This window comes from Pseudonaja textilis, chromosome Z, assembly GCF_049901715.1.
Source record: "Pseudonaja textilis isolate UNSWEBS1 chromosome Z, rPseTex1.2, whole genome shotgun sequence".
NCBI lineage: Eukaryota > Metazoa > Chordata > Lepidosauria > Squamata > Elapidae > Pseudonaja > Pseudonaja textilis.
In genome coordinates, this window is record NC_142008.1 from 39,443,605 (window position 1) to 39,470,730 (window position 27,126).

At 36.1% G+C, this 27,126-nt stretch overlaps 1 protein-coding gene across 2 annotated transcripts in view; it reads left to right on the top strand.

Annotated features, from left to right (window-relative positions):
* The first annotated feature begins 10,155 nt into the window (after positions 1-10,155).
* The window catches only part of TAX1BP1 (Tax1 binding protein 1), a 54,321-nt gene continuing 37,350 nt past the window's right edge, over positions 10,156-27,126 (top strand). For both annotated transcript variants that reach the window (XM_087918372.1, XM_087918373.1), the window contains exons 1-5: positions 10,156-10,283; positions 19,693-19,876; positions 21,588-21,690; positions 23,824-24,011; positions 24,489-24,647. In XM_087918372.1, coding sequence (XP_087774498.1) covers positions 19,700-19,876; positions 21,588-21,690; positions 23,824-24,011; positions 24,489-24,647 — 627 coding nt within the window. In that variant the 5' untranslated portion in view covers positions 10,156-10,283; positions 19,693-19,699. The remainder of the gene's footprint in view (positions 10,284-19,692; positions 19,877-21,587; positions 21,691-23,823; positions 24,012-24,488; positions 24,648-27,126) is intronic.

Here is a 27,126-nt window from a genome sequence, read left to right on the forward strand (position 1 = left end):
TTTCTTAGTGAGCATCTAGAAGCCAAGAGAAATATATGTGCCAAATTTCAAGTTTGAATGCTTTATGGTTCTGGAGATTCATGATGAGTGAATGGTACTTGGCATACATACATACATACATATATGTTTTCGTAGATTTTCACAGGGACGGGTATGTAGGGCTAGGTATGTTCGGGTCTTTTCCCGTGTAAGATTAAGAGTATCTTGGTGACGTTTCAACGAGGTCCTACTCACCATCCTCAGGCTAGTGCTTTTGGCTTCGTGCCAGTGCAAGCAGGAGCTGCCGTCTCTCTACAAATACTGGTGGTGGGGGCTGGTATGCTGGGCTGGTTGGCTGCGCTGCTGCCTCTTGATTGGTTGATGGAGTTGATGTTGGTATAATGGGCTGTGTGATGACCTTGTGAATTTTGTTGTGGAGATATCCTGGATCTTGTGCTGTAATCTCCTGGGTCATTTGTTTTGTAGTGATCTTTCTTCCATTAACCTCTCGTGTTTTAATGGCTTGGGTAATGGGTTGTGTGATGGCTTGCAAGTTCTTTTGTTGTGGTATCCTGGGTCCTGCATTGTAATCTCCTGGGTTGTTTGTGTTTTGATCTCTTTTCCATTAGCCTCCTGTGTAGTAACGGCTTGGGTAATGGGTTGTGTGATGACCTTGTGAGACTTATTGCTGTGGTATCTTTGGTCTTGTGCTGTGATATCCTGGTTCATTTGCTGTGTTGCAACTTCTTGAGTTCTTGTGGTATAATTTCCTGAGTTTTCTGATGTGATATCCTGAGCAGGTGGCTGTGATGTAGCATTCTGGGTTTTAGTCTGGCTTCGAGTTTGGGGTCTGGGTCTGTGTTCTTGGTGTGTGTCAGCTTGTTCAGTTTTGGGGTCGGGAGGTGCGACAGCTGTCAAAGCAGCCGTGGTCTGTTTTCTGGATAGTGGTTGTCCTTCGTTTATAGGATGGGCTTGGGCCTGGCTCTGATGAGGGGGATTGGCGGTGGTATCCCGTGTTGTTTTGAGTCTGGTGTTGGTTTTCATGGCTGGGACTCATTTGTTGGTGAGGGCTAGCTTCCAGATGTCTGGTAGGTGGGAGGTATCATCCCGTCTGTTCATGTTATGGGGGTATTTCTCTATCTCAAAGGCTTCCCTGATTATTCTCTTGCTGGAGTGTTCAGTGTTGGATATTAATTTGGTTCCTTCGAAATTAATTTCATGTCCTCTGGCTTTAAGGTGCTGGAAGTGGGAGGAAGTATTTTCTTCTCTTCTGACTGCGTTTTTGTGTTCTGCGATGCGTGCATTTATTCTCCTATTGGTTTGTCCAATGTATGTGGCTGGGGAATGGTTGCATGGTATTTCATAAACTCCTTGGTTTTCTAACTGGATCTTGTCTTTGGGGTTTCTTAGGATGTTGACTATTTTTGGGTCAGTGCCAAAGGCTGTCCTGATATTGTGTTTGTGGAGAATTTTGCTGATCTTGATTGTGGTGCCTTTGATGTAGGGGAGGAGTGTGATACAGTTGTCTTGTTCTGTGTCTTGTTTTTTTGGGGGGTATCTCTTTTCGGATTAGATTGGTGATAGTGTTTCTTTGGAATCCGTTGGAAATTAATATGTTAGTGAGGGTGTGTAGTTCTGTTCTCAGGTGGTCTTTGTCAGCTAGGCATTTGGTTCTGGAGATGAGGGTCTTGGCTATGGATTTGATCTGTGCAGGGTGGTGATGGGATTGTGCATTTAGGTAGCGGTTGGTGTGTGTTTTTTTCTGGTAGATGGTGTGTCCTAAGGAGCCATTGGGTTTTTTGTAAATTAGGATGTCCTTTGGTATTCAGCTTTGTTCGGATATTTTCCCACGTCATTATAGTTGTGCTTTTAAAGTTGTAGCAACGTTTCGGCAGAATCTCATCTGCCATCATCAGGCTTCTGTATAGCGTTCGTCTGTGACTTGGGTTTATTTGCATCTTCAAAGTAATTCTGTTTTGCACCTCTGATTTTCTGTGCTAATTCTTCTTTTTCTATTATTATTATCTATTATTTCTAATATTTTTCTATTATCTTTTTCTATTCCATTTTATGTTTAATTATATCCATTTTTAACTTAATGTCCTTTTTCTGTGGCATTTTCTGTAGCTCTTTTTCAAGTCCTTTATACTCATTCTCTAATGCCTTAGAGGCTAGTCTTTTCATGGTATTTCTTTTCCTTGTATAGTCTATTATCAAGCCTCTGGCATATGCCTTCATTGTATCCCATATGTTCTGCATTGATGTATCTTCTTTTTTGTTTTCTCTAAAGAAGAAAGCCAGTTCTTTCTCCATCCACTGTGTGATGTCTTTTTCCTTTAATATAGTATTATTTAACGTCCATCTAGATCTTCTTCTTTGTCCTTTCCATTTAATTGTCATTGCGTTATGATCTGCCCAAGTACTTGTTTCAATATTTATTTCTTGAATATTAGCTAACAATTCTGTTGACATCCATATCATATCTATTCGGGACCATGATAAATGTCTATTTGAATAGAAAGTGTATTGTTTGGTCTTAGCATTTCTTTCTCTCCATGTATCTTTTAAATTTATTTTATCTATCATTTTAAAAAAAGATTTAGGGAGAGTCTTTCTGTTTTGCTTTGTTGTTTTCTGTGCTGTGTAGTCCAGTTTATTATCTACAATTCCATTAAAATTTCCCATCATAACTATATTAGTATAGTCCAGTTCAATTATTTTCATATGTAATTTTTTTATAAAATCCTTCTTGATTGTCATTCAGGGCATATATTGCAATCAGGAGTGTTTTCATATTATTGTCCATTATTTCCACCATTAGTATTCTTCCATTGTCATCAGTATAGATCAATTTCGCTGGGATATCTTTAATGTATAAAACCACTCCTCTTTTCTTGCATTGTGTCAAAGAAGTAAATATTTTCCCTAGTTTTGGCTGTATCAGCAATTGTTCATGTTGCTTTTTGATATGTACTTCTTGTAGGCAGATTATATCAAATTTTAATTTATCTAATTTATGGAAAGTTTTCCTTCTTTTAACAGCTGAGTTAAGTCCATTCATGTTAATTGTAATCAGTTTTTTTCTCTTCCATGGTTATATTTTGTAGTTAGGTTTAGCAGCTCTCATAGATCTTGGTTTGCGTTGTTCTTTGACTTCCACCTTTCCACCTACTGCACCTTCTTCTTTTTCAGTCGCCATTTGGCAGTCCTCTTGGAATTCAATTAGTGACATTTCTTTTTCTGCCTCCTCCTCTTTCCCTCCAAAATATTCTGTGTAAAATAATTTAGCTTTCTCAATTGAATCAATTCTATGTCTCTCTGTTCTTGCCATGTGAACATTAAATCTTCTGGAATCAGCCATCTATAATTCACCTCTTTTTTAAGTAGCATTTTGGTCAGAAATCAGTATTCTCTTCTCATCTCTCTCACTCTTCTGGGTACTTGTTTCAGGACCACAATCTCCTTGTCTTTATATTTCAATGTTTTCTCTCTTGCCACTTGCAATATTTGCATTTTAATGGCTTTCTTTGTAAATCTGATGTGAACTTCTCTTGGTAAGCTATTTCTCATTGCATATCTTGTGAAGACTCGATAAACCTTGTCTATTCCATCCATCATCTTCTCTTCAGTTATTTCCAAAGCTTCAGCCAAAATTTATATCATTGTCTCAGCTAGCTTTTGTCCCTTTTCTTCCTCTATGTTTTGGAATCTGAGATAAAATTCTGATCTGTCCATCTCCCATCTCAACATCCCACTTTTACCTTGTTCAACCACAGTTAATCTGCTATCAATATCTCCAATCTTCTTATCTCTCTGTTTATCTTCTTCAATTTTTTGGAATCACTCATCATACTTCATCATCATTTGTTGAATGTTCTCCACCTTTTCATCAGTTTCTCCTGTTTTTTGTTCAATGTTCTCTGTTCTCTTTTCAATATTCTCTGTTCTCATTTGAATATTTTGAATTCCTTGCATAATCATCTGCAGGGTCACTTTTTCCTGTTCTTTTGCTTGCTATAACATCATCTGTATTGAACGTTGTCCTCCAGATGGTGAAGAGGAAGAAGTAGAAGTTGAGGAACCACGGGCTGTTAGTTTCCTACTCATTTCAGACAATTCAAAATCTTCAGGTTCTTCTAGACCTTAATCCACTTGTGAAATAACCAATTGTAATTCCAAGTAAAAATAGTGGGGAAAAAGAAACCAAATAGTAACAACAACAACAGCAACAACAATAAATTCTTCAGGTTCTTATATACCTTAATCCAATAGATTGGTTAAATAGCAGTAAAAATTCAAAAATGGAAGAAAAGACCATAAACACACACAAAAAAAGAAAAAATGGTTAAATCCTGAAAAAGGCAGAAAAGTAAAAAAAATAAAAAAATAAAGAAGAAGAAAGAAAAGTTCTTCAGGTTCTTCAACACCTCAATCCAATTAAAAGGTCTCAGGTATAAAAGGATGCATAAGAAAAAAAAAGCCACAAAGATTTTTAAAAAAACCAATATGGAAGGTAAATAGAAAAAAAAATACAAGGGAAGGAGAGAGAAAAAAGAAAAGAGACTACTCCCTTAAAAAGAAAAAAAGGAAGGAAATCATTAATACTAAAGCTTTTCCTTTAATATAAAATATTAAAACATAAAGACGTAAAAATTAGACTTCAAAAGACAAAAAGAAAGAGAAAAACAAGTTCCAAAAGGCCAAAAATCCAAATAGCTATTACAAAAAGTAAGCTAGTAAGGAGGGGGTTTGTTAAAGTAAAAAATAGCCCATCTAAAAATAAAATAAAAAGAGCACACGGCACCTTGTTTGGTTATCCAAGGCTTTTGTTAAAATTTATAACTCTCTTCTCCAGAGGCTTATCACCTTTTTTTCTATAAACTTCAACACCAGACTGCAGTTATTGATAGAAACCCAGAAGAGCACCTGCAATAATACTCCCCCATGCTCTTCCCTCTATCTTATCAAACAGCAATGCCCTTGAAAAAAAGTCTCAGTTCTTTCTCAGCTTTGTCTGGTCAAGAAAAAAGAGGCTCTAGTTGGTAGTGTTACAAAGTTTCTTCTGCTTTCACTTTCCCCCTCCTTTTCTAAACAAGATATGATAAATATTAATTAAAAAGGGAAAAAGTTATTTAAAAAGATGACTAAAAGGGAGTCTCTAGCCTAGAATATTATAAAGTCAAAAAGGAGAGAAAGAATAAGTGTAAGAAGAAAAAAACCAGTCCAGTTTCAAAATATAAAACCATGTGTAGAAAATCCAGCAATGAGAAAATAAAAATAAAAATATTACCTTGACTTCCTGTTTAAAATTGCCGCTTAATCACTTCTGTCAAAACTTTTACAGATTTTTCTTTTCCTTAGGGTGTCCTTTCAAATCTTAAAGTAAAGTTCTTACCAAACTGGCACACTTTCTCTTTCTGTTCTCTTTCGTTTCAGAGCTGTCCCAACTTCAGCAGCTTTAATGGCTGCTTCTTTGCCGTTGGCAAAAAGAGCTTCTCCTGGATCTACCAGGGACTTTGTGGTATCCCTGGGATCGATAGGATGCACTCTTTACATTCACTGTCTCTTCGGGACGGTTTAGATCCGATTGGACCATCCAGGAGCAAAAATATCAGCAGCGATCTCAGACCGTCAAGATCGCATGCTGTATCGTCTCGACACCAGCTCTGCCCTTAGAGAAGGAAAGCCTTGGGTCAAAAGGAAAGAGATCAAAACTTTTCTATTTATGAAGAAGGATGATGTTTTTATGTTTTATGTTGTATGTCTTATGTTGTTTTGTTTGTTGTTAAAATAAAAACTTTAAAAAAAAACTAAAAAAAACCCTTCTCTATTACATTTACCTGATACATTGTTTGTTTTAAATATAAATTTTACTCTCAATATGCAGAGATAAGGAAAGCTAAAGTTCATATCACAAGCTCTGTCTTTTTCTAGATTTCTACTAATAGGTATTAAAGCTATATCACAAACTTAGATTTGAAAAAGAATAACTAGTAATTGTTTCAATAATAATGTTTTAATATTCAAACATATTAATTAAAAAATTTTTTGGGGTACATTTCTATACATATAAATCTCAAATGGTCTGGAACAGGGTTGTCAAACTCGATTTAATTGAGGGCCTTATCGGGGTTGTTTCTGGAAAACATTAAACTCCAAATTAGATCATCTAGACAGCATGGCCTGTGTTGAAAAAAAAGGAGGAAACCATAATCAAACAACAGCTGGAAAACCTCATGTTGCATACTCTCAGCTGAACTGTTTAAGAGGATTGGACTAGGACATAGGCATTTGCTTCCCAATCCAAATTAAGCTGTTTTGTAACTGATACTATGAAGTCTTAGATAACTCTTATCTGAGAGTGAGACTATGGCTGATGAGTCTACTATGGTAAGACTCAATAACAAACTGTGATTTATTGACTATAACAAAAATAGGTTATGTCCATCCCTGTTATTAGATTACTTTTGACACACTAGTCCTCGAAGAACAAAGTGAGCAAGCAACAAAGTCATTGTCTCCTCCATTCCTGTGAAATGAAATGTGGAAAAAAGATGAGAGGGAAATTTTCAGTGACTCTGCACTCTGCTCCAGTAACTGCTTTTTGGAACTGGAATACCCTTCTGAAAGATAAAATCAGGATGACAAGAAAGGGCCAGTCCTGAAGCCTGAATATTGATCATTGTCAATAGTATGGACACAAGTTTTCAATAAATGGAATGACCCCTATTGGATACCATATAGACTACAATTTATAAAACTGCAATTTTGTGGGTAACATATGAGCCTATTACTCAAAACAGTGATATATATTTTAGTACTATTTTTTTCTTTGATACATAAATGGCAATATGTTTTTGGGTTAATAACATTTGGCACTAGGATAGTATGACTTTACATATTTCCTCTAAGCATTCACACTAATCTTGCTTAACAACATTCCTTTGAAAGGAATGCAAGTGTACTAAGAAATGAAAGTATACTAAGCATTGCTTGCGTTGGAACTATTGCAAAATATTATACGAAATACTCGTCCAAAGGTTTAAAAACCTGATTGCTAAGATTATGATTTTTCAGATATTGTAAATTAATTTGCAGAATTATGTACTATTAGGTCTAGGCTTTACTTCAATATCAATGTGCATAAAATTTGTAAAAATGAGTTTGTAAAATGAACTAAATCATACTAAAATTGGCATTTTTTCTTATGTGCCTTTATGAGTGCTTTCGTGCAAATATAGGATTGTTATGGAGAATTTATTTGTTATAGGAAATGTATCAACACAAAGCTTAAAATATGAATTTCCAGAAAAATAAACAGCAATTTGGAAAAAAGAATAGTTTATTGTCAGAAAATGTAATTTCTTATATGTATTGTAGACTACAAACATTTACTCTACATATTGTTTAAGATTTCTGCATAATTTCCTGAAACAAGTTATCAACCTATCATTTTTGTGTTCATACTAAACAATCTGTGCCCAGATAAGTTATTTCAGAGGTATTTCCTTTCTTAAACAAAATAAAATGAACATGGGCCAGCAAAAAAACCAGTGGGGGAGTGAGGAACTTCCACCTGGCTTCCCCTTCCTCCCGCCCTCCCCTTCTATATGTTTACATGAGATTCCTGGGTAAGATGATCAATATGCAGATATCATCCAGTTTTTTATCTCTCTTAGTTCTGGATGGAGTTGCATTACCCCAGACAGGTCAGAACACAATCTGAGGATCTTCGTAGTCTCATGTTTCCTGCTTGAAGAGCAGGTGGCACCATGATGAGAAGACCTTTTGCACACTTCTAATTGTGCCCATTCCTGGAATGGAAGGCCCTGCTCAAGATGAGTCATGCCTTGTAATCTCTCATTTAGACTATTACAACGTGTGCTACGTAGCTCTACCTCTGAAGAGCATTCTGAAACTTCAACTGTTGTAGAATGCAGCTGCATGGATAGTAAATAGTGCTAGATATATAGCACATGTAAAGATCTGTACTGTGTGAGCTGCATTGGTTACCAGCATGTTTCTAGGTGCAATTCTGGGTGTTGGCTTCACTTATATGGCTTGGAATTAGGTTATGTGAGGTACCATCTTTTTCTAAGAGCCAGCGCACAATCCAAATAGTCCAATTTGATCTACCAGATTGGGCTGCAGATTCCATCAGCCAAAGGGCTTCAGCTGATAGGAACTAGAAGACAGACTTTTTATGCAGTAGCCGCTGTTCAATGCAATATCCTCCCCTCTGAGTTAAGAATGGCTCCAGCTCTGGTAAAGTTTCGTAAGATTCTAAAAGCCTGGCTAAGAACCTGAGCTTCTGGTGCTAAATGTATCATAGGCCCCATTTCCTGGCTTTATTTTAAGTGGCCAAGTGTTTATTTATTTTGGGGGTTTAAAATTTTTTTTTTTATTATTTTAACTATAGTATAGTTTTTTTGAATTATAAGCTGCCCAGAATCATTGAATGAGATGGGTAGCTATGGAAATTATTAATTGGTTGATTAAATAATAAATAAATATTATACTTCCAGGCTATTTTGATAATTCCACATTCTTCAAAAGGAATAATTCCAACACTCTGTTTTGCCAGATGTCGCATGATCAAGACCCTTGTTCACCTTCAAAATTTCTGAATTCTGACTCATTGCCTCGATGATATAATATCATCAACTACTGGTTAAGATGTCAGAATGCTGGATAATCTTTTCCTAATCTGGTTTACCAATAATCATCTCATTTCCTGATTGTTCCAGTTGGGAATTCTGTAACTGAAATCTAAAGCCATATTTCCATATAAGGAATTAAAAGGAAAAATTACAAATTTGAAGCTGTGCTTCTCTTTTTCAAGATAAACCTGGGGGTTATAATAACCCTTAAAATCTGGCCATATTAAAGATGCCTCTAAAACGTTTCAATTGTATTACAAGACAGATAATGGCTACCCATAGTTTTAATCCAAACTGTATAATGGAACAGATAGTTTTGCATTGTTAAAATATAAAATATTTCAAATACCCAGTAGAGATACTGGAAAAAATGCGAGTAAACTATTCCTCCCCTGTTTAATAGTCAAACCTTCAATTATTAACAAGGGTACTATGATTTTTAAATTGTTTTTTAAATGCTCCCAGTTACTTTGTTTCATAATACAAGGTCTTTAATTAACCCCTTTCACGCAATTCTGGACTTTCTCATCTACAAATAAAAATAATAATCTGAATGACAATCCGGGTTCTTTGATGGTTCGGGTAGGAATGAATGTTTAAGAAACAGTTGATAGATTTTTTGTTTTAAGGAGGTGTGCCTATTTGGTGTTTTGCTTTGTGGAAAGGTGTCAAAATGCCTTTCTTCCTAGGATTCGATTTTCCCACTGGGAGAGCTCTGGCGCAAGGATACGGACAACTGCTTGAAAGCTGGATCTTTTTATTTTTCAGGAAGGCAGAGAACAGCGAGAAGTCTGCGTTCCTGGGCTAGCTAGCTTCTTATGGTAAGTCCCTGGTTTTTTTATACCCTTTTCTCCCTTTGTAAGTTGATTTTGTGTGAGTTTTTTTGTGCTTAATGTTTCAAATCCTGTTTGAGTTTGTCTTTATTTCCGCCGGAGGGCGAACTCCGCTGGGTGGCCAGATTGTATTATTGGCTTTCTGTAATCTCTTTTAGCTTTAAGATAGTTTTTCATATTTGTTCTATGGCAATCTCCTGTCTGTCCCTTTTGTAATTTATATTTTGTGTCTTTTGTCTGTTTGTTTTGCTTATTTGGTATGTCCTGTGTTTGTAAGGGTTTTCTAAATTATCTTTTATTTTCCTTTTCCTATTTGTCTAGTTTTCTTAATTACTTAGGCTTTTGTCTGTAGGGATTCTTTAATACTTTTTATTTGATTCCTTTTCCTATGTAAGTTTGTTTTCTGGCTGACCTGACCTTGGGCTTTTCCTGTTTTTTTGTGACACTACGGCCTTCGTGAAATTCCCTTTCCACAGTTTTATTATTCATACAGTTATAGTGACATATTCCAAAGCTTTTTCGGGCTTCATGACCTCTGGGTGAGTACGTCACAGCAGGGACTACAGATCTTGTCTAAAAATACGCAACGAGCAGATTCCATTTCGATTCGAAACGTCAAAGTCGGAATGTCCAGATAGGCGGAGTCACTGCGGCCCTTTTACGCGCATTGAATCTGTGGAGAAGAAGCGGAAGTGACTCCTGTCTGTGAGATATAATGGCGGCTGTGTGGTGGTGCAAATACTAAAGTCTCCGAAGTCTTCCTGGGTAAGAGGCCTCTCCGGTCTCTTTCTTAACCTGTGTTGATCGGAAGGTAGGTTGTAGAGGTTTGATGGTGCTATCTGGACCGCGCCGATCGCGTGTGGTAATACGCTAGCGCTCCCATCGCAGTGGAGGGAAGCAGGGCGGAAGGCCGTTGAATGTAAACAATCGGCCCGCGGAGGGAATTTAGAGGCGAAACTTAGGTATTGAGTCGTGGGCTGAAAGTACGCGTATGTAGCCTGGATGTGGGGAGGGGTGGTGGGAAAGGTCGTGAGGATGGAAGGAAACCGGATCCCGAACTAAACTTGGAGTAAAAGTGGGTGGATGATCAGGCTAATCTTGACTGGTGAGGAATTACGTAAACTGCGTAACTTGGGGTTTTTGAAACGGAGCGCTGGTTTGGAGTGGTTAAATCGGAGAAAGGTCGCGTACTGAAGGAGATTTGTAGATTTGCGGATTAATCATCTCTTTAGGTCGCGTGGCACTGTGGCGAAAGCACTCGGCAAGTAGGTGCCTCTTCCTCTGCTCCTGGTTTGGAATCGCCTCAGAACCCGTTCCTGTCGGTTTGTATTTCGGCTGCACTGGGGAAGAATCGGGTAAACCAGATCGCCATTCCGTCTTGTTTAATCATATCATGGTTTATTTGTTTGGGCATTGTACTATGTGACCACGGCTGAGTTTACTTGGGAGTGGGAGAAAGGGCAAACCGGATTTTTAAAACGATTCTTCACACTTGTTTATAGCAAGCAATGACAAAACTAGTGCAGAGTGATAATATTTTGTCTGAAGTTCAGCTTCACCTTTCAAACCTGCTAATTGTATGTAACACCCTAAAGACATAGGTTTTATTCTTCACCGCAGCCTGCTTTGGCAAGCAGCTGATGGCAAAATCCACACAAACCTTTAGATAAACAACAGATAAAAGATAATCACAGCAAACAAGAATCATGTGATTTGTAAATGATTATTGCATGGAAATCAATTATTTGTCATTGGAATTAGTTTTATTATGCAGTTCTCATATAGTCATTAACTGTAATAAATGTAAAAATATATCAAGTTTGTTAATTTTCAACAAAACTGGAATTTTTCTCTGCAGTATTGCAGTTTCTAATCAAAAACAAAACTTGGTGTTATATATGCAAGTCTTTTTACATGCTATGTAGGCCCTAATAGGATTGAGCATGTGTATAATGTGCATTTCATAAATAATTCAAAGCTCTAGTTACTGGAGCTATAGTAATCTATGGGAAACAATTATTTCTCTATATAGAATGTATAAAAAGTAGTTATTGCTGGTCATGCTACATTTTTTTGAAGACCATGTCTGTAATAAACCACAAATCTTAATAGACAGGTAGAATTGTAATTTATGTGCACCAGTTATTTAGATAAGCACTTGCTAATCACCAAGGCCTGATGAGTACAGTCTATTAAAAACTTATTTATCAAGGGGTATGCTCTTGAATTTATCTTTACTCCCCCTCTTGAAGCGCTTCTATTATTTTTAATTTATTTTATCCTTTTTTTTCTTGATGGATATAGTTTCCAACATAATGTTGATTGCAATCCTTTATTATTTTCTAAAGTTACTTTGAAATTTCTGAATACCAAAGGTGTTCTTATAAATGAAAATGTTAAAGGCTATTTTTGCTTAATTTATTATGAGTAAAAAATATAAAATTAGAAGTTACATAAGGCAGAATTTGATGAACATCAGAGAGAGTTCTCCATAGATGCTTCATTGACCACCTCAGTTATGTTAAACATATTGTAATGGATTTCTGAATATGGATGAATAGAGTTACAAATTCTGTTACTGAACAGTAGACCAAAATACATATTGTTAGAAACTTATTGTCTTCTAATTACATTTATGGTAGTGATTTTAATATGAAAAAAAAATCAGAAAATCTATAATACTAGAAAAAGGAGTTGCTTGATTATGGTTTTTATTTGCCTGATTAAAGGAAGATAGAATAATGCAAAGTATTTCTGAATAAATGCAAGATAGCTAGTCATAGAGTTTAAGGGGAGAGATAAAGAAGTACATATTTATAAATAAATTTTAAATAACACAATAACAGCAACACAGAATATGTATAGTTTTAGAAATAACATTTCTCAGTATCCAGTGTTCCGATACTATGAACTCAAGCCATTTATAATTTATGTTGCAATTCTAAATCTTATCTGGAAATAACCTGTTAGTGTACTTATTTCTGAGTAAATTATAAGATTACATTGCTAAGCCTCTAAACCAGCATTTCATATTAGATCTTGAAATAGAAACGTAGCCCTTAATATGAAGAATATTTCAATCCATTATAGTTTCTAATGTAATTTTCAATTTTTACATGGTTGCCAAAGTCATCTTTAGGCAAAATGCCAAGATAGCACTCTAAAGAATAAAAATACAATATGTTTCCTGCTGAAGCCTATTGTTAGCCTCTTCTTGCAGTCTAAAGGTAATAGAAGAAGACCTTGCAAAATTAATTACATTGCAGAATTACTTTGTTTTGCACTTGCTTTAGAGAACTATATGATGAGAAGAAAGTGGTTTCAATGAGAAGATAAAACAAAAATAGATATTGGTTTTGGGTTAAATATTAAAAGTGTTATAATGCACTTTATAATAAAAGAGCCTCTTGATAAATGGAAAGCAAGAAACCTACCTTGTTTGTTTTTCCTTTCATTAAACTAATGGGTATTTTGGAACGCTTTATTAAACAAAATTGGAATGTAAGATTTCATTATAACCTACTGTTTTAGAATATGTGGATTATTGCATTCTCTTGATATGCAAGAGAAAGTAAGATAACTGTAATTAATAGACCAGAATGCAAAGTCACTAGTTTAATGCTGAGATTAATATGCAGAAATGCAATCTAAGGCCAGTCAATAATATCAATAATCATTAAGAGAACAACATTGGTGAGGTATTTTGATATTTTAATTTTTATATCATTTCCTTAAAATTATTGGTAGGAATATGTTCAATGCCGTGAGTTAATTGCAAAAATAATAAAGGTGAATAAAAAGCGAAGTTAAAAGATTACCAACAATATATTTTAATTAAATACAATGTTGTGTCTTTCTATCAATATCAGTGGAGAGACCAATTTCTTCTTTTGAGACACTGGCTTATTTAACGTACAAAAAGTGGAGTGTCATTGTAAACAGATGATGCCTTGTATCACATTGGAAAATATATTGCTAAGAAAGTTTTCAGTTTAGCTGAATCTTCTTTCAGGAACACTAGCACTTGATGTGCTGCAGGGGTCTAATTTGAGGGACTATATTACCAGGAATGAGTAGATTAAGACCAGACTTAGGTTGCTTTTCAGTGCAGCAGAAAATAAACCGTTGCTGCTGAATAAGCTTAAGAAAGCAAGGCATCATAGCGTGAAATGATCTGAAAGACAAAAGACTGATCAATGGTTGCAGTGGGATAAATGAGATATGTTGGAATAGAAATGTGCATTCATGCTAATTTGGGGATTTACAGCAATTCTGTGTATTATGGATGTGTAAAAATCTGGATTTAATTTGGATTCCTGAATGCTCAGTCCAGGGAAAAGCACAGTTCTCCTTAGAGCTGCTCGGATCATCCAGAGAGTGGGAGGTGCTTCAGTCTGTGTTGTTGTAGGCTGAGCTTAATTACTGAGGAACGCTCCACCTTCCATCACGTGGCTCCCTTGCAGCGTTCCCCAGTTTATGCTCAGCCTTCATGAGAGTTAGGATGTGTTTTTTTCCACTCTCCTTGGCCGATTCAAGATTTTTCCAATAATTTCTCAGGTTTGCCTTACCTATTATTTCCTTAGCCTCTGCGCATCTGGGGTGTCTTTAGAACACAGGGAGCGCGTTCCTTGCCCCCAAGGGGGAAAAAGAGCTGGCGGTTTAGCAGTGCTCCTGCGCTAACCCCCACCCCACCCCTCCCTCAATTTGGCTTGTTTTTCCTGCTGCCTTTCCACGCTGTCCTCATTAGCGGCTTGAACTGATTGCGCTGTAAGCGCTGCTGGTTTTCCCCCCACCACGAATGCCAAGCGCCCCAGGAAGGGGCGAATTTCTCTTCGCTGCCCCTCTCGGCATTCTAAGCTTGCCGGAGGAGCCTAGTTCCGCCCTGAGCAGCCCCGACAAGGAGATCTGTAGGCGGCCGCCATTTTGGGTGCTGCCTCGTACTCGGGCGCCAATTTCCGGCCTCATCAGCTGCGAGGGTGCTAGCTCATTACACAGGCCTCCCAGCCCGTTGGAGCTATTATTATTCTGTACTGTTATTTTGCTCAAAATTTCAGAATTGTTGGCTTTCCGCAGCAGCGCTCAGGGCGAAGTAAAAGCAGTCACCTCCTCCCGGTTGTTGTCTGGGAGCTAAGCTGCTAGAGGCCTTATCTCCAGGCTTGTGCTTCGACCTCAGGCGTTCATTTGGCCAATTGGATAATAATCTCCTGGGCTACTACCCTCCTTGGAGCTCCAAACCTAGCTATTCAATTATATATTTGTTATTTAAATAAATAAATAGATAGATAGATATTATATATATATATATATATTAATAATAATAATAGTAGTAAATAAATTTATACATTCACATATATACATATATGTATAAATAACAAAACTAACAGATACGTATATGTATTAATAATAACAATAATAATAACAATAACATTGATTATATACATCTAAATTCCAAAAGGGGGCGCGGGCCAGCTGAAAGGACACCCGGCCTTTGCTGTAGGCCGAACCCTTGGTGAGCCAACCGCCTATAGTATCTTTATATACGTTCATTACTTCTGAAAATGGCAGATGACAATTCCACTAAAGGCCCTTCTGTGAAGGCCAGACCCAAGTCTTACTATTTGCGCAGACAGGCTAAGGAAACTTCTAAGGCCTCTCAAAGAGACGCCTTAAGACGCCATAAGGCATTGGAGGAAGAATTCGACAGGCGATCCAGGGAGTTACAACTGGTGCCTCCAGCCCTCCCACCCTCCATTCCTTCTACCTCTACACACACACACACTCCTCCAGATTGCTCTTCCCTCTCCAGGCACAGCTCATCTCTGGAACATCAGGCCCCTGGACCAATAACCAGATGGACACCCGAAGCTACCTTTACTCCCACGGCCGCTGGTATGTGCCAAGAGGAGCCCGCCACAGTCGAGATCCCTGAACAAATGAGGGCATGGATGGAGCTGGCTATCCGCCAGGGGATTATAGAAGGTCTCCAACAGATGTCCAGAACCAGTCTCCTCCCGATGGCTCCCGAACACGAGCCTCTATCAGTCAGGTCCTCGACTAGATCGGACCCTCCCCACGGTCAGGTACCTTTACAGAGGGACCTCCCTCTCCCAGAAGGGGAACTGGAGGAGGAGATAAGAGGGCCTGGATGAATTCAGGGGGGAGGAAGAATTTGAATGGGGGTCTACACACATGGTGAGCCCCTATCGGAGATAGATCCTATGGAGGGGGAGATGTCCGAGGATGAGGGTCTCACCCCCGATCAACCTTTCTTTGTGGGCTTGTTCAAGCCACACCTGTATAAATCGCTTCTCTTTAAGGCCAAAAACATCTCTGGCTTGTCCACACAGTCTCCCTCTGCCCACCCTTCCCCGGCGGAGGGCCCAGAGGACGCCATTTTCAGGCAGCCCATTGTGGAAGCTGAGGTTGTTCCAGCTCCACCCATCTTTCACAACCTAGTCTCAAATCAGTTGGCTTCCACAGGGGCCCCTCCTGCCCCATCCAGCCAGGACAAGAAGTTTTCAACCTCGACTCAAACTTCTGCAACCTACTTAATACTCTCGAGGTCGATGAGCCCATCGTTGGCTTAGCATCCTCCTCCTACCCTAGTGATCCTCTGGAGGCTCTGAAACCCGAGGACAAGAGGTCTGAACTAGCTTTACGTCGGGCTCACCAAGCCGACGCTTGGGCCATTAGATCGGCCATGGTCGCCTCCTTCTTCACCAGGTCCTCGATCCGGTGGCTCCGCCAACTAAAACAGCATGTTCCCCCCTCTAATACAAGGGTGCACCGGGACATCGCCAAACTGACGGCAGAATTCTTGGCCGACACCACCTACCACGTGGTTAAGTTCTCCACCCGAGCCATAACCTCTCATGTTACAGCTCGCCGCCTGCTCTGGCTCAAACACTGGCAGGCGGATGTAGAAAACAAAGTTAAGTTGGCCATTGCCCCCATTAAGGGGGACAAACTATTCGGCAGGGCTCTGGAGCCCCTGTTAGCTGAGACCCGAAGCAAGAAAAAATTTCTCCCTTTTCTTTTTCGGAGGTCAGAATCAGAGCCCCTCAGCCATTTCGGAGAGGGTCCTTCCGACCCTTCTACCAGTCTCCCCCTCTCCGCCCAGGTACCCAAGACCCCCCTCCTTTCGGCCATTCCAACCCCAGGATCAAGCCGATCTGGGTGACAGGAACAGAAGGGGCGGCAGCTACAAGCGTCCTTCAGGGGTTCAGGGGGGAAGCCCTTCTGGCGCCCAAGATAGATTCCGTCCCTCCCTTCCCATCGACTCTGGAAATAACCTGTAAAATGATGTAAAATGATAAAAATATTAAAACTATGTGTTCCAGAAAACTAATTTCTTAATACGTTTTTCCACTGTTGTATCTTTTCCCTACCACTGGTATTCAGAATGTGTTGTCTCTGAGCACAGTTCTCATAATATGGTTAACTACTATCTATTGATAGATCTAGATTCCATAATTTTTTCATTTTCTCTTAAACCTATTTAAATTACAAAACCCCATATTCTGACAGCCAATTATGTCAATTATTTAATTGATTGTTTTGAACATTTTACAATGTATTTACATGTTTATTATCTTGATTAAAAAGAGACCATTTTATAATTGTAACAAATCCACTGCCAAGCTCAATAACAGCAACTGAGATTCTTGGCTGTATTGCATTATTTGTTTCTGATTATTGTTTAACAAATGTCTAGTGATAACATTCAATGTCATTCTGTAAATGCTAACTTTGTTTGGGATTTTGTTAAAAAATTCAAGTACAAGAACATAATCACATACATGTATTGATCATTCTGTCATTATGTTTACTAGAATTTTTGAAGAATGATATGTTGTTTAAACTAGACATTGATTCTCTGTACATTTTAAAATGTTTAATAATTTTATCCTTTATAATGTTCTCCATGTTTATCCATAAAGAATGACTCAAGGATAAAATTATAATTTTGTAGTTGCTTTAAATAAATGTGATAGTATATTAGCATGTTTCAAATTTTTATTAAACCAGAGAAATTTAGCAATATTTTACTAATGAAAATTTCACATTTTTATATGTATTTAACAAGTCTCCTAAAATTCAGATATCTTAAGTTGAAGGCACTGTTTGGTGTAAGGCCTGCATAGCGAGTAGTGATGTAACTAATTTTGAGAATAAATTTAGAAATTTTATGATTTCCCAAGGCTTTAACAACTCAATCCAAAATGCAAAGTAATGGCTAATATTTTCCATCCTGAAACTTGGGGTGGCTAGACTTCTAATAATCAAGAAAATAATGCTCACAAGCTACACATGTAACATCTCGTCCTAGATTTCCTTTTAACAAGTAATTAGCAATGAGGGTTACTGACCGGTAAGCCAATAGACTAGAATATAAAATAAGACCAGGTCCCACTTCCTACTACCATAGCACTGATGATATTACCTAGTTTGATTATTGAATTGTCTGCAAGAAAACAATCAAACTCAAGAGAATACAAAGGATCTCTTATTTCAATCCTAAACTGCAAATATTCTCTTCTCTTGTAAGTATGTAACAAACACATTATTTCAAAAAGTTTTATGGAGTTCATTTCATCAAACCTATGAAATATTAGAACACATCACAATGGATCATAAATATTGGGCACATATTTCTTTGCAAAGGAAATAAAAAGGTAAAAAAAATGGGGTTGAAAATGAAAAATGAAGTTTGAAACCAGTTCTTATACAGTTTTTGAATAATTAAAAATGCAGTCATTAAATTGTATTAGAATATATGAATGAAGGAGAATGAATATATGTCTCGCTTGTATTAGGAATTACAGTTTTTGTGCTAATATTTTAATTGTTGAAGAACTCAATCATAGAGGACTATGATTTAATTTAATTTATCTTTAAGTTTAATTAAAATAATTTTCGTGCTAATATTTTAATTGTTGAAGAACTCAATCATAGAGGACTATGATTTAATTTAATTTATCTTTAATTAAGTATAATTAAAATAATTTTAATTCAGCAGATTATAGTTTTCCTTTTGAAAGCTTTTTTTTGGCCAGATTTCCAATGTTTAGAAATGCAGGCAAGGAGAAAGATTTCTTCAAGTCAAATTCAGCTGATGGTTATGCTGTGAATGGGATCCATATATTTTTATGGCAATGAATTGCTTTTGTTATTTTCTGGAATTATTTTAGTTTTTTACTTGTCATTTGATTTAGAACTCAGATTTCCTGGTAGTCCCTGGTGCAAATACTAACCAGACCTAATCATACTTATTTCAAGATCAGTCAAGGTTGATAGATTAATATAATAGTTGGCTTATAGTTGCTTGCCCTACATTTTTATATATGTAGTATTTGTTAGATTTTATTTAAACTTTATATGCCCCTGCTCATTTGCCATGGAACCTGGGAGTAAAGGAATTTGAGATGTGATACAACTGGAACCACCCCTTATAGTCTCTTTCATGTTCAACAGATGTAAAACTTTAATTCAGGACAAATAAAACTGAAGGGCATATTCAGAAGTGCAAAACCAGACATAAGACGATTTTCTGCTTTATGCAGAGCCAAGATAGGATTTCTTAAAAAAGAATAGTTCATAAAGGATTAGGATAGAGAGGTTTGGATGAATTCAGTTTTTCCCATGTTCTGATGCTTCTCTAATTGGCATACCTGTCACTATGAGTTCAGTGTTGTTTTCAGATGTGTTTCCTTTACTGCATTCTGTTATTGCATCTCTTGCATCTGATGATGAGGAGAGTAATAGAAGAGAGTGTTTTCTTTATATACTCTCTGTATAATATATACTGTAGAGACAGTGGTGTGGGCCTTGAAAAGAGGAGGCTATGAGTTGTCCTAGGCATGGAATCTGGCTGAGTAACTTTGCCCAGTCATTCTCTATTAGCCCATCTCACTGGGTGGTTTTTTGGGGAAAAGGTGGTTGTTTGTTTGTTTGTTGTTAGGGTTATTAGACACTATATTAGACAGTGTTCACCACTTGGAGTTTTTATAGATATATAGGATAAATATGTAACACATATTCAGTGTATCAGCATGCGATGCATGTAATGCCAACGAATTAGTAAATATTATATAAAATGATCTCCTGCCTGGATTTTAAAATTGAAGCAGATGGAATCCTGTAAATATTTTAAATTTTTTAATCTATACGTTGTCATTCAAATGTTATTGCATCAATTAAACAGTTACATTTTTTTACAGTGCAATTATGTCATCCTTTCAAGAGGCTTCATCTTCAAACAGCACCCTCCAGACTTCAAATTTTGCACATGTTATCTTTCAAAATGTAGCAAAAAGTTATCTTCCTAATGTGTATCTTGAATGCCATTATACTCTGACTCCCTATATATACCCTCACCAAAAAGATTGGGTTGGTATTTTCAAGGTAAGCAGTCTCTGTAATATTTTAATATATAATGCTTTTTTTTTAAAGAATGATTGGGTAATGGTCAAGTGAAAATGTCAAGTGACTTTTATCTTAAAATATTTATGCTTAAAGAGTAATTTTATTGGTTAATTTTTTATCTTTTTGAGGCCATGTTTATTTATTATGGAATAATCTACATATCAGCTATCCAGTCAATTTAATGCAAATTCTGGCATATGATCCTAAGAGAGATGATTTTATAAGAGCGACCTCTGTCTCTCCTGTTAATAGACACACATATGCACATACAATGTTTCTTGGGTCAATAGAAAATAAGCAGGAGATTAATTATTTAACTTGTTCATAAAAGAAAAGGATTTTATTTGCCTATGACTCATTAAATGCTTTACTTTATTATAATATAAACTATTATACTTTATTGCCTCATCCAGCATCTTTATAGCTGAAACATTTCTAGGAATAGATTTTTCAAAAATAATAAAACTTAGGGGCATAGCCTTGTGTCCAAGCACAGTAGAATGAAGTTCCACATGATAGTAATATTATCACAAATTACTTAGAAAATCACTTTTAGATTTGTTGGTTTTTAATAAAACAAAACAAAATCTTATACATGATTTTAGTTAATTTTTAAATTTTTTGTATGCATGTTCTAGGAATATTTTTATACCTTAATAGAATTCCAGTTTGTAGTTAACTAGAATAAGATACACCAACTACATATTATTAATGTCATAAATATTGTCAGTGTTAAGAAAAACATTAAAGTTTTTCTTATGTTCCCCAAGAAGAATAGTACTTTTAAGGAAGCAAGTAGGTAGATATTGCTTTTGATTTGTAGCAGCTGACTACATGCTGAAATTAATTACCATAGTTTTTGGAGTGTAAGACGCTCACAAGTATAAGACGCACCTTGCTTTTAGGGAAGAAAACAAGGAAAACAAAATGACTTCCCAGCAATTTGCCTCTTTGCAACAAACAGCAAACAGCCTGGTCAGCTTCAGCACAGTCTGATTAGCACTAGCAGCTGATTGTCAGTTGGTTCGGCCTCGTGACGATCAGTTGTTTCAGGCTGCAGGAATCTCCATTGCCTATTGGCCACATGCCCCATTTTCAGCCTTTGCATTCCATTTTCAGCCTCTGCATGCTCTGTTTTTGGCCTCTGGGTGGCAGGGATTGGAAAGGGTGGAAAATGGGGTGCATGGAGGCAAAAAATGGAGCATGTGGAGGCTGAAAATGGAATGCAGAGGCCGAAAATGGAGCGTGTGGAGGCGGCAATAGGTGATGGCAATCCTTGCAGCCTAAAACAGCTGGTCGTCGGGAGGCTAATCCTACTGACAATCAGCTGCTTGTGCTAATCAGGCTGTGCTGAAGCTGACCAGGCTGTTTGCGTTTTCCTGCAAGGAGGCAAATTGATGGGAGGCAGAAGCCAAAGGGTGGGTGGCAGCGGGTGGGTGGGCCTTCAGCAACATTTGCTGTATAAGATGCACAGACATTTCCACCCACTTTCGGGTGGAAAAAGTGTGTCTTATAATCCGAAAAATATGGTATCTTGTTATGTCCAGAACATTGACTTCTATTTTCTATTCTCCTTTATATGCTTATTTGATGCATAGATATTTGTTAAACTGTATGGAAAATTATAGCTGTCTATTAATCCACAGTTCTGTTGTAATATATTATCTTTTATACATTTCATTTTCTTTAGGTTGGCTGGAGTACTGCACGAGATTATTACACATTTCTTTGGTCACCTATGCCTGAAAATTATGTGGAAGGTTCAACAGTTAATTGTGTATTAACTTTCCAAGGTAAATTATTTAGAAGCAAACAGGCAATGTATCTTATTTAACATTTCAAAAATACTGTGATATTTTTATTATAAATAATTGAAACAAACATTTCTTAGATTTATACTAAAATTACTTAGGTTATATAACAGTTTTAATTAGGTGCTTTGAATAATGAATTGAGAATATAAAATTAGAATTGCACAACAGTAATTTGATCATATACAAACTAGGGCTAAATATAAGACATGAAGTATTCTTTACCACTTATTGAAGCAGTTTAAAAAGGACTGCTTTGGAATAGAAGAAACTTTTTTCCCCAAAGATTAGGATTAATAGGCAAAGCTCCTTAAATTAATTTCCACTGATAGAATCTATTCATATTTTGTATGAATTCTCTGTAATGGAATTTTGGTTTGTAAATGACCCTATAATACATGTATCCTGTATAACTGTTCCAATTAATAGGTTCTATGACAGACATTGATCTGTTTGATTATAATATAAGCCTTCCAGGTAATAGTCAAATTCAAGTTGTAATTTTTATAGCTCGGAAGTATTAATTTTGCATTTATCACAAACTTTATTTTTTGCACTTAAAGTAATTGGAAGAACATTCTGGGTCAATTAGATTCTTTATTTTTATATATTCAAATAAAGTTATTATATAAATGTGAATGAATACATTAGAACAAGCAGAAGTTTCATTTTATTCCATTTTTTATCACTAGAGTTAGGCCTTCTGATCAGGACTCCTGAACTATAAAATCTGTACACCCAGGGCTTACTTGCAGAAATTAGAAAATTAATTAGATTTGGGTTCACAGGTTTACAGCCTTTGCGGGTTGCACATGACATGTAAGTAATTGCAGAATTTTTCCAAAGATGCATAAGTAAGGCAAATGGAAAATGTTATAATGAAAATAAAATTTGAATGCATCCAGATGGTTTTAAACCATATTTTAAAATACCTTTTTAAATAAGCTGGTGTCTATACTATGTACTCTCACTTTGACCTAATTTAACCAATTTAAAACATACTAAGCTTAACTTTAACTATTTGGAACAACAGTGGTGTCTCTGCAGTCTGAATTTATCACTGAAGTTTGGCTAAGTATGGATTTCTTGTCAGATGCATTGTCATTTACACTCAGAAGGACAAAGAAAAAACTGGGAAGTAACCTTTTTGTAATAGTAGTATTTGTATCCTTATTTCTCTGTCATCCTTGAAGTTTATTAAAATGTTGTAAAATGGATAAGAGAATGAGAAAATCAAGAGAAGGTGATTATTGCAAGAAGAGGTGATGGAACAATATTAGGAGATACTGTATACTACCAAAAATTGGTGGAAGCTAGAAGACTTTTATTATTTATCATTTATTAGATTTATCTATGTCTATATAACATTTGGAATTCCGATAAAATAGATTATTATTGCATTGCAATACATAGCAAGTAGAAAAACACTATGATGTTACTCACACATTGCTTTTATTGTATAATTGAAATAACTGCCTTTATTTACAACAGGTATGCATATTTGCGTGTTTATGTGAGGGTGTGTACGTATGGGTGTGCATATATTCCACTTTTATTTTCTCATAAAGAAGTCAAGACAGGAACATATCATCTACTCCTTTCTCCTGCTATTTTTCCCACAACAACCCTGTGAGGTCACTTAGGCTCAGAGAGCATGATTGTCTTTCCTGGCTAAGTCACAGAGGTGGTATTCAGCAGGTTCTGACCAGTTCTGGAGAACTGGTAGCAGAAATTTTGAGTGGTTCGGAGAACCAGCAAATACCACCTCTGACTGCCCCTGCCCCCATCTATGCTCTGCCTCCCGAGTCCCAACTTTTGTTGCCTGCAGAGGAGAACGGAGCTGGAAAGCAGGTTAATGGAATGGGGTGGGAATAGAAATTTTACAGTATCCTTCCCCTGCCAAGCTTGCCAAGCAAAGCCCACCAAGCCATACCATGCCTGCCAAGCCATGCCCACAGAACTGGTAGCAATTTTTTTTTGAATCCCATGACTGCTAAGGCAGAACTAGAATTCAACAGACTTCTGGTTTCTAATTTGGTGCCTTAACCACTAGACCAAATTGGCCTTATATTTAGGTAAGAACAAATATGTATTTTCAATTCTTCTTTTTATCAGGGTATTACCTTCCAAATGATGATGGAGAATTTTACCAGTTCTGTTATGTGACACATAAGGGAGAAATACGTGGAGCGAGCACCCCTTTCCAATTTCGAACATCGTCTCCAGTTGAAGAGTTGTTAACAATGGAAGATGAAGGAAATTCTGATATGTTGGTAGTAACTACAAAGGCTGGACTTCTTGAGGTGTGAATTAACAAATAATTTTTAGAATACAGTTTATTATTATTATTATTATACTAGTATCTTATATTAGGAATATGAAGAAAGTAGAAAATTATATCAAATGTAGTTGAACCAAAACTGGTTTCAAGCAGAATGATTTTGTATAAGATTTGGGCTATCTTCAGTGAAAAAGAATTTGTAAGATACAATTAAAAATTAACCAGCAAAATGTGTGTGATTGATGCCATGCAGCATTGCAATATCTATTTCTGCAGAAACAACGTTGCTTCTTACTACATTTTACATAGTTTTTTAATAAAGTACTTGCGTTCGCTATCAACCCTAACATTTAGTTCATAAGCATCTGTAGCTTTGAATATGAATATGGGTATATAAAATAGTTCCTTGTTTTAGTCCACCTTGTTTGCTGGGAGAAAAATTTGTAGACTTAATTTGCAAAATCTGTACATTTTTGAAGCAAACATTTTTTGTTTTTAGTTCAAAATTGAAAAAATTCTGAAAGAAAAAGAAGAACTACTAAAGGTAACTGCATCACTTGAAAAAGAAACAATGCAACTCAGAGATCAAGTTGAAAGACTGGAAAAAGAACTTGTATATGAGAAAGAAAGATGTGATAAGCTGGAAGCAGAGCAAAAGGTTTGTTCTATAATTGATAAAAACATTTTAAAAAAGATTGAAGTTAAGTTGTCTCTGTCAAATCATATTAAGACTATCTTGTTATGTATAATCACCTAAAATATCAAGGATATAGTTCATAAATGTAACTTGAAAATGTTATAACTGGCAATTTTTTAGCAAGTGTAAATAAAACATAAAGTAACCATCTTTTATACAAAAAAGTATATATATATATATACATACTGAAACAGTTTTCATCAGGTTTTGCTAAATGAAAGCCCTATGCTCATAGGCAAGTTATAATGTTTGATATATAAAGGCAAGGGACCTTTTATCCTTAGGAAATAGAATAGTAAAATTGGGACTTCTAATTCAGAAGTTAATACATTTCTTCCATGAATGGCTAGTAAAGATACAGGCAAGTGTTTTAGTTTTAGCAAATGGTTTGATTTATTTATTATCACTAACTAGTGTCTTCCATAATTAGAATATAGTACTTGCTATCTTGATAATTCTTCTGGTAGGTGGTCTTCTCTGAAGAGGCAAATGGATGTCATTTTTGATTGCTAGTTACCTTTTGGGGGGCGGGGACAGAAGTGACAAAGTCCAGTAAAGAGCTGCTGATTGCTATCAGAAGCATTTGATTAAAATGTGCTGATAAGGTCTTTGTGGGAATAGTGGCTCAAAGTGGGCTGGTGGAGAAGGATGATTGGATGAATGGCCCTTGTATTACAATACTAAGAAAGAGAAGTCCTTTCATTTTCCCAAGATTGACAGTTGATTTGAGATAATCTCTTGTCTCTGGTAATGATTTAACTTCACTTGATAAAAATCACTTAAATCTCATACATCTATTCAATAGAGATTTCATTTCCTTAAGGTAAGGTAGTTGTTAGCATGTAGATTTGGTGAAGTGAATTAAATGTATGCAAAGAATACGCAATACACCTTTAAAATCAGTTTTATAACTTTTTAAAGGATAGTTTCAAAGCTGCAGAAACCCTTAAAGCTGAAAAATGAAAACTAAAGAGAAAAAATATGAAGAAGCTACTTCCAAAGTTAATCAGCTTTGAAGAAGACACTGCAAGGATTGTCACTCAGAAAGCTATTACAAAGGAAACAGAATTGGATAGGTATGCAAACAAATACAAAATTATTTTCATGAATAACTAAATAAAATTTAATCGTAGTTGCCCAGAAGTTGCTTTGAGGAAGAACAATAGATATAAATTAATAAATAAAAATTAAAAATGTTTTTTTTTTCCATGTAGCTTGAAAGATAAACTCAAGAAAGTAGTCTGAAAGGAACAGTTTGAATGCCAAAGAAAACAGAAAAGGATGAAAAGGAACTGCTGTAAATTTTAAGCTATTAAATATTTGTAGCTGTTTAACAGTAGAGATAATCGACATTGCAGAGGTACCTCCACGTTTTTCAATGTTCTTGATCTTCAATAAATCAGTATGAGGCACCTCCCAACCTAAAGCAGTCATTGAACTCTGGGTTTTAGAGTTAGATTTAAAAAAAAAAACAATTTCCTGAAGTTCAATCATAAATTTAACCCAGCATCAAAAGAAAATCAGTAGAGCTTTGCAATAGCAACAAGAAGACTTTGGAAAAACTCTCCTTCTCCACTGTACCAAGGGTAGAAAAGCCACCAATATACTGCCCAGGGTTAGATCCCCTGCAATTGCATTAAAACCTTGCCAGATATTATACCTTTGTAGCCCAGCAAGCTAATATCTAGCTAGAAATATCTCCTTGTATCAACTTACTTTGCATGCTAAGGGCCATTCAAATTTGTTCCTTATCAATATGCACTAGAATAAGTTTATTTTGCTTCAGCCTTCTATCTTATCCCAGCTACCTTTGGGAGAGTTTGTTTAGAATAAACATTGGATTAGAAAATGAATTTGATTATGTTATTACAGACACTTGAAGAATACAGTAGTTGAAAACTCCAAATTAACATCTGAAGTTCTGACACTTAAGAATTTGGATGGAAAACAAAGAAAACCTTTATAGCATATTATAAAGAAGAGATTGGCAGATTACAAATCAGTGTGGAATGAAAAAGAAAAAAATTGAAGAAAGTTTCTGCTTACTTCCATCAATTTTTGGTACTGATTAAAAGCATATTTATATTTAAGCCTGTGATATTTTGTTTTCAGAATATTCTAAATCAAGGGCATGGTTATTTTGCTAAATATGGGAGTTATCTATTAAGGAATCAGGAATTATAAAAGCAGGAGTTGGGTTTAAATGGAACTACTTTATTTTTCAGTTTTAGCCTTATAGCAAATATAAAATAAGCTGCAATCAGATTTGTGGTATATCTCCCCCAAAAAATATATATATACTATGTATTTTTCCAATACCCTTTATCACCCCTTTTGGCATAAGGACTTAGTGAGGGGTAAAGCATGCATTCTTCTAAGTTGAAGAATATGTTTGACATGAGGACCTCGTTGTGGCTCTTTGCGGATATAAAAACCAAAA